The sequence below is a fragment of the Cibotium barometz genome, chromosome 4 (assembly GCF_041138505.1).
Source record: "Cibotium barometz isolate CiBa-2024 chromosome 4, ASM4113850v1, whole genome shotgun sequence".
NCBI lineage: Eukaryota > Viridiplantae > Streptophyta > Polypodiopsida > Cyatheales > Cibotiaceae > Cibotium > Cibotium barometz.
In genome coordinates, this window is record NC_141049.1 from 8103945 (window position 1) to 8112145 (window position 8201).

The 8201-nt window shown below is 42.6% G+C and overlaps 1 protein-coding gene across 3 annotated transcripts in view; it reads left to right on the forward strand.

Annotated features, from left to right (window-relative positions):
• The window catches only part of LOC147638851 (protein HLB1-like), a 68291-nt gene extending 62697 nt beyond the window's left edge, over nucleotides 1–5594 (forward strand). The window contains exons 12-14 of one of the 3 annotated variants that reach the window (XM_086785188.1): nucleotides 2735–2854; nucleotides 2948–3154; nucleotides 5093–5594. In XM_086785188.1, coding sequence (XP_086641314.1) covers nucleotides 2735–2854; nucleotides 2948–3154; nucleotides 5093–5203 — 438 coding nt within the window. In that variant the 3' untranslated portion in view covers nucleotides 5204–5594. Of the gene's footprint in view, nucleotides 1–2734; nucleotides 2855–2947; nucleotides 3155–3374; nucleotides 3795–5092 lie in introns of those variants that run through there. The other 2 variants (XM_086785180.1, XM_086785194.1) reach the window with 2 other exon arrangements.
• Nucleotides 5595–8201: the final 2607 nt, after the last annotated feature.

Consider the following 8201-nt stretch of genomic DNA (forward strand, 5'->3'; position numbering starts at 1 on the left):
ATAGTGAGCCAGAACGGCTGGCCCTTCCTCAAATAAAGTATATTGATCTTGGGAGAATCAAGTATATGGTGTCATGGGCATTTCTGATCAGATTTCCATACCAATGCATATGAAAACAGTATCACAAACAATGTAGTTGTCAGTGTAGACTTGTAACTCACACTACCCTCTCAAGTGCCCATGTTCCCTATCATCTGCTCTCTATTGTTCCACCAACACATGGTAGCAATAATCTGCAAGAGAGCACGTAGGATAAGAGAACACTACACAAGGTATGTAATCATGGAATCTAGTTCCTCCCTCCTGCTACTTGCTTCCATATTTAAGCATCAAAGGTTACCAATTGCAAGTAGAGTCGATGACAACGGAAGTCTTTACGATAGAAGCGTTTGGAGTGTTGAAATCTTTGATTTATTGCGATCCTTCGTGACACGAGTCTTCAAGAGGATGAAGGGAACCTTGGGAATGCTTCCCCTTGGGTTCAACTTGAGAAAGGAGGGTTGAAATTAGGGTTTTCAGCAAAAGACCAGAAACTACAGCATAAATAAGAGCTGTTTTGTTGAATTTCAGTCGTTGGGAGTGTGTGGGAGAGTGTACACCACCTTGAAACACTCTCGGAAGCTTGGAAAACACACTAGCAAGCTTGGATATGGAGTTGGGAAGGAGAAAGTGCAAAAAATATAGCCAAAGAGGCCTCATGAAGGGGGCGCCTACTTCTAGAGAGAGAGGGAAGAAAGAGATAGTGAGTTGTGCACTCTAGGTGTCAGGTAGAGAGGACAAGTGCTTTGTGGTGCAAGCTAGAGCGGACACATGGTTGGTTGCTTCCTTTGTACAAAGGGGATAAGGTATGGGCGGTGGGCATTGGGTTTTGTCTACCTCGGGACATTAGTGTGTGCGAACATAGGGCTGGTTATAACTTATAAGCGAGTTTTGGTCACCCAAAACTCAATGAAGTGTGTACACACTCACTTATAAATTAATGCTAATTCCTAAAGCTAGGTTTATGACCAATACTCACATGTCACATAACCATTTCAGCAGACAGTTACACGCACGGTTCACGTGCGGGCGTTCCCTTACTCGGAACTACACATCGGTCAGGCAAGTATGAAAATAGCATGCAATTTCAATTGCAAGCAAGTACATAAAGATGCTATGCAATGCAACATTGGTATGGACAATCCCCGTTCATGAAACTATACCAAAATAGACGTGCTGCAGGTAAGTACATGAGGTACTAGACCCAATGGAACACCAATCCTCTAGGCATTTCAGGGCATGTACACACAAGCACAAGTCCCAGCAGAAAGCCAAGCCCATAGTATCACATGAGTGGCATCAATCCCCGGCATATGCAACTACCACGGACGTCAGTCCAATGTACATACATAATGAGAAAACACGGGTGGACCAATTGGGTGGCCAAATGGTGACAGGAAGTTGGAGATTTCGGCTCTAAGGGAAGACCCATCGACACATGCTTCGGAAAGGCTAAGGTAAGCTCTTGACTTGAACAGTAATGGAGACAGTGTGTTTGCTAAGGAAGGGCAAGGTGCCTACGGAGACAGAGATTGACATCCACGAGGATGACAAAGACCACTGTCAGGGGTCAGTTTAACTTATTAGTAGAACAGTCTTTTTCTTGAGCAGAACAGGGAAGAAAAAAGATATTTAGGTATTGGAGGCAGTGTGTCTGCTAAGGAAAGGCAGTATTTAGGTGTTGGAGGCAGTGTGTCTGCTAAGGAAAGGCAAAGTGCCTATGGAGACAGAGATTGACCCACTACGAGGATGACAAAGACCATAACACCGGTGCTGGCATAGTAACCTGGACCGGCAGAAACGGTCGGTTCGGACCGGGTTGGAAACGGTGTTTCCGAGTTTCCGTTAGGTCGGAAACGGCAAGAAACGGAGTTTCTTTTGAATTTATTTTAGACATGTAAAAAACATGCATAGAGACATCCTATTAAATAAACTTATGTCAAGAGATGCAAAAAAACATGCATAGAGATGCAAAAAACATTTCCACTTGCGGGAACCCCCACCTCCGACATATCCATCCCCTTTTGTTGCATACTGCCAATAGGGATCTGTAGGCATAGTGAGACTTGAAAGCACTTGCCCTCGAGAACACTTGCCCTTGGAGGCTTGGGCTTGAGCCTTGAAGCCTTGAAGAATGGGCTGCCCGGCAGCCACCTGTGAGACTGGAGAGCAGGCTGCTACTGCAGAGTACAAGCCTTGGGGCCTTGTGGGGGCAAAGGCTTGAGCCTTAGGGCCTTGGCCTTGAGCCTTGGGCCCTTGTGGTGATAGGCACAGGGTTCAAAGAAGAGGGTGAACAATTAGCCTGCAAAAAAAATAAAAAATAAAAAATGTATGGAAACGGCGTTTCCGCCGGTCTGCCGTTTTCGGAAACGGCCGAACCGTTTCCAGGGGGCGGAAACGCCGTTTCTGGTTACTATGGGTGCTGGGAATGGGCACGGAATGAGCTATACACAAGGTAAAATATTTTCATCTTGTGAATTACTTTGAATGGACGACTCAGGGGCCAGGCTTACCTATTAGTAGAACAGTCTTTTCCTTGAGGAGAACCCGGGGGGGGGGGGGGTGCGCAGGCAGGCAGGGTGTGTTTGTTATTGCTAACCCTTGCTCACTCTTGTTTATCATTTGTTTTTTCTCAAGAAGCTTGCCTATCTCAATTTTGAATCATGCCTAACGTGGGTCATTGTGCAACTGTCAGCTTCCTTTGGCCTATCTCAAGACAGGATATTTGTCGGTCCCTCCAGAAGGCGACACTCTGGCTCCCCACAATGACTGGAAACATCTGTGGTTTGTCCTGGATCATGAAGCTTTCTACCAGGTAAACAACCTTGCTTTATTCTTTCGACAAAATGTAACATCAAGTATTGAGCACTATTACAAGAACAATTGTTCAAGCATGTGGAAATCTCAGGTTGACAAGGCAGTCTTGGGCTCTGTGGAATCTAGCCCGACAAGGAGAAGTGAAGTTGCTTCGAAGAATTATGGATTGAAATCAGACAATTCTTACGCTTTTAGAATTGAAATATCGGATATATGTGGATTAAGTGTGTGTGCTGATTTGAGTCTTCCTCCTGGTGCCGGGTTCAGTATCGACACAATTCATGGGGAACGCTATCTGGTAAGCACTTCATACCAAATAATATTTTCCATTGACTCAAAAGAACGTCGCTTTGAAATAATAACATGACTGTTGATGACCGTATTGGAAAAACTTAAGGAGAGTAGGGAGCCAATTTAGGGAATCCAACCGTCCAGATGCTTTGATTCATGGCCCGTGTTTGTGTGTGTGTGTGTGTGTGTGTGTGTTTCCCTCTCGATGGTTAACAAACGTGGTTTAGTTGATGTGTCGACTAGGTGCATGCATGTGTGTCTCCCTCTTGATGGATAACAAACAATGGTTTGGTAGATGGGACAATTTGCACCTCCGTACTTATCCTTTGAAGGACCCACTTGTCAGTGAGGCATCTCCAGCAGCATTGTGTGACTCTGGGAAAGGCAAAATGGATCCAAGTACTGCCAGGACTCCCCACTATTTGACAGAGCCAGGGCCACAATATGCAATCTGCACACTAAACTTCCATCATCACAGATGTGAGATAGGTAGGGCATTTTCGTTTGGGGCCAAGGTCGATGTCATGTGGCATTCTACCTGATATAGTCTTTCGCAACTTTCCAACCAATGCTTTTGAACGTTGTTATGAACGCTGTCGAGAAGGGCTGGCTGCCAATTTGGGATGCACGGTCAAATGTGGTTGGCAAGGCTGTTTATGGATTAGGAACTAAAAACATAAACAAAGCTTTAAAAAAACACAAAATAGAAAGGGACTCTCATTGAATCAACCATAAATTTGTTATATTCATTGCTTGTGATTCGTTGATTGTTCTATTACATTGCTTGCTGCCGACCTTCTTATATATGCAAGAATACCCATGAGAAGATGAAGGTTAAGTGACTACAGGGTAGATGAAAGGTCATAACTCCTCTACTTAGGTTTTTAGCAGCCTTACAATGGTGTTTATTGCTATTTGTGCACGTGCCTAAGGCTAATGGGTGAAACCTAAGGTTGACAAAGAACTCCTCCCGGGGAAAAACCATGAGAATGGGGTTGGGACCTTGCCATGTTTTTTTGAACATATGGTCCCTTCAAATCCTTGAGGGATGCATTAATATCCATGGTTTACAACTTTCGCCATCGCTGCCTTTTTCAAGGTGGTGTTGCATCACCTAGAAGCACCTGGACATCCACACAGTCAGGTGCTGGTGTTTTATTCCTTTCACTAATTTGTGGTGCATGTTTAGTGGTGGCACAAGAAGATTTATAATCAGAACATGCATGCATGCTATGTACCTATGCATGCATTTGAGACCTGGTTTCCACCAAGAATTTCTGTAAATGGGTATTTCAAGCTTCTTGTTGTAGTTTTACCCTAGTAAACTTAATGCCAACATCTTGTGTACCCCTTCATACAAGAGACAGAATAGAAAATCGGAAACTTAGAAGGCAAATTTTGGTGCTCATATGCTGCTCATGCACACTTTCTAGCAAAAACCTGTTGTGTGCAAGCCAATCTCCCAAGACCTTGCAAGTAATGTGGGTGGGTTCATGCAATATATTTGTATTGACACGTTGGCTATGCCTTTTCATGCCAGTTCAGCCAACTCAGCGGTTCTCATTTGCTTTCTCACACAGCTCGTTGAATTTCCTGCCTTCTTCAGACCTTTGGAAAGATGGGGTGCTTACTTGAGCCTATTGAACCCAGGCAACTCCCACAATTCAAGTTCATCTCTTAAATACAACCCATGTGTCTGGTTTTGGATGTGGCATCAGTTTTTATAGGCTCAAGCTCTAACCTCCATGCAGAACATTCAAACAAGTACACCCATAGTGGGTTAACACCATGTCAGCAAGGGGTTTTGATGGGGTGTTCGATGAGGGGACTAGGGGCATGAACTCAAGATAGAGCGCACTATCTTATTTACATGGAATTAGACAATGGAAGAAGGTCATGAGGGAAACTTGAAACTTGCTTGACTACATGAGTTCGGATGTTTCAGATTGCAGATACATGGGAGCAAGTGGATTGTTGGGTGGATGCCATCCGACTTGTGTACACTATATACTCGCGAGGTCAAAGTGACGTTCTTGGTGGAATTATAGCTGGCTGATGGGGGATGTCCTTTGTACCCAAACGTTGGACAGCTGTCTGTATGGAAGTGCTGTCCTTGGTGGGATTATAGCTGGCTGATGGGGGATGGCCTTTGTACCCAAATGTTGGACAGCTTTCTTCCAAACGAGTTGTAACATACTGGAAATAATATTGTGCCTTACGTGACCTGTGAATTGCCCTCCGGAGCTGGCATATACAGGCGTTTGATCTCACCAAGAGCCTTGCTTGTTTTGTGATGTTATTGCCTCAGTTTGTTCAAGAGAACCTGGTGCGATCAACTCGTCTCTTCTGTACACACCCAACAAGTGGCTTGAAACCTCAGTTGACACAGAGTAATATTCCTTTTTCAATCAAAAAATCATTTCAATAAAAAAAATCATTTGAACTAACTGTGAGGATTTTTGGATGAAAATGATTGGTGCAACCTACTTGCACGAAGGCATAAAAAGTTAGTCCTTGGTTGCTGCATTAGTAAGGGTTGTTTTAGGATTGAGTGTTAGTTTGTTTGCAGGGGGCATATGGACATCCTTAATGTAGGTCTTCAGCATGCAATTGTGTCTGCATTAAGTGTTTGGGTTGGTCATGGGGGCTGCAAAGTAACATGTTTTCTTTGTTGAAGGGCCTCTTGTTTTTAGTGAAGGGCATTCTGTCTTGACCATGTCGCTCTGTTTGGATTTGGGTAAAGGGCTTATATTCCAGACTACCTGGCAATCAAGGTTAAGTGTAGCACAGTATCAGCAGTCTCTTCGCATTTTTTTTGGGGGGGTGCAAAAATGTTGTGTGGTTGGGTGAAATGCTGTCTCAAACCTGGCCCTTTTTGCTTATGTACGCCCATAATGATCCACAGGGAATGTTTGTATGCACCTGTGTGTGTGTGTGTAGAGAGAGAGAGAGAGGTCTTTTCATGACATCTTGGTTGCCTTGATCCAAAGGTAAAACAATACATCTAGCATAAGAGTCCAAGACAACAAAGAGTTTCAAATGTTTTGTGGCAATGGAGCTTGAGCCTTGTCCATCTAGAAAAATAGAAAGAAAAATAAACTAGGTTTGAAATGTCTTTAAGATTACAAGGCACCTCCTATTTTATTGCAAGCAGATAAATATGGCAAGACTTGAAAGATCATCCTAAAAATAAGATACACTTTTGCATTGGGAACACATGGTACACTTATCTATCATTCAAGCACTAAATATGTAAGAGAGAGAGAGTTTTTAAACGTCTAAAAAAGAAATCCTAGTGTTCATCTGATATGCCAATAGGGGTTGCAACACTCACAACAGTGGCAGATTAGAGGTTGTGGATGGTGGTGAGTGGCAGGTGTCATTGGACAAGCAGCTAGCTTCGAGTTGCGAGAAATGTGGATGAGAGATTTTCCATTGCGGATTGTGTGTGTGTGTGAGAGAGAGAGAGAGAGAGGAGAGATTTTCCATTGCGGATTGTGTGTGTGTGTGTGTGTGTGTGTGTGAGAGAGAGAGAGAGAGAGAGATCGGTGACTGAACTTGGTGTTTAAGCAGACGCTTGAATTAATAAACAGTTCACTGTTTTAACTAATCCAAGGTCTTTTTGGTCTTCATTGGTGGTGATCTTTTTGGTCTTCATTGGTGGTGACGCTGATTTGTGTCTAATGGAGGATCTATGACAAGCTCAATGACGCAACTCAAAAAACCAATGCCATTGTAGGAGAAAAATAGTGAACCTTTAAATTGCAAAGTGTATATAACGTAGTGGACATTTTAACGCATGATTGTTGACCCTTACAAAGGGTCGTTCAATATAATGACCTGTCAACATGTGTGATGACTCCCAACATGTCGAGGCACAAAGAGTTGATAAATTTATAGAAATGAGAATTTGAAAATTATCACAAGAGAAAAAATCGAGAGGCCTTTAATTACGTTCAGTCCAAGCATAGGCTATCCACTCTTGAGAGAGGCTTGTGGTTTAAGGACCCTCCTCCTCAGGGGCTTAGAGCGCTTATTACTATGATGATAAATCTCTAGAATCTCGATCTTGGAAATCCTTCAAATTTCTCAAAAATGGGTTTTTAGTGGGAAAAAATCTTTTCTTTATGAAGTCTGCAAATGCTTTTCTTCTAGTGAGCCTCTAATACTATAGGTGTTTTACTTAGTGCTTCCACAATGGTCTTCATCTAAGTGTACAAACATACCATGCAAGTTGACATAATCTTGCTTTTTCCTCCTCTTAAAAAAAAGGTATTGACAGACGTTTTGTTTCAAGAGGCCATATCTCTTATCCAAGATGGTCTTCAAAAATCTCAAATCCTTAAATTTCAAAGACGAGACAAGCTCTACAATTTTCATCTTCTCTCTTCTTGTCTGAATTCCTTTATTTCAGGCTTCAAATTTAGTTTGCAATACTTGAGTGTGTACTTGGAGCGAGCTTTTTTAAGCGACCTTATTTTGACAACCACTCTCTCTCTATTTTGCAATCCATGCCGTCTCCAAACCATGTGGCCTCTTAGACTATCTTTCCATGTGAAATGGGGATGTTGGGCGCCCGGGTTGCACCACCATGGCTACTCCTTATAATGGGGGCCGTACAAACATAATCTAGCCAGTGCTTGGACAATATAATATGAGGGTGGAGCATTGATATCTGACAATGAAGTGAGGTATTGAAGTCTTCTTATGATCCATTACCAATTCCAACTATATTTCGTTTTAATAATCCAAGTACTTTTTTCTATGTTTTGTAAGTTCTTGTCTCGCTGTGTGCTTTGTGTTAAATGGGATCAAAAAGTCATTCAAAATGATCATATAGATTTACCTTTCTCCTCTTTGCTCTTTGTGTTCTCTTCTTGCCTTTAATTCTACACAAATTTGACACACATCTAGGTCTTTTTGAGAATTTTCAAGTGTGAAAAGTATTACCTCTAAATATACGAAGGAAAGTTGGGAGGGACAGAGGTGAGTATCCCTAAATGATTCTACGTACAAATTGTAGGCTTTCTTCATAGTAGAATTTGGGACTATTT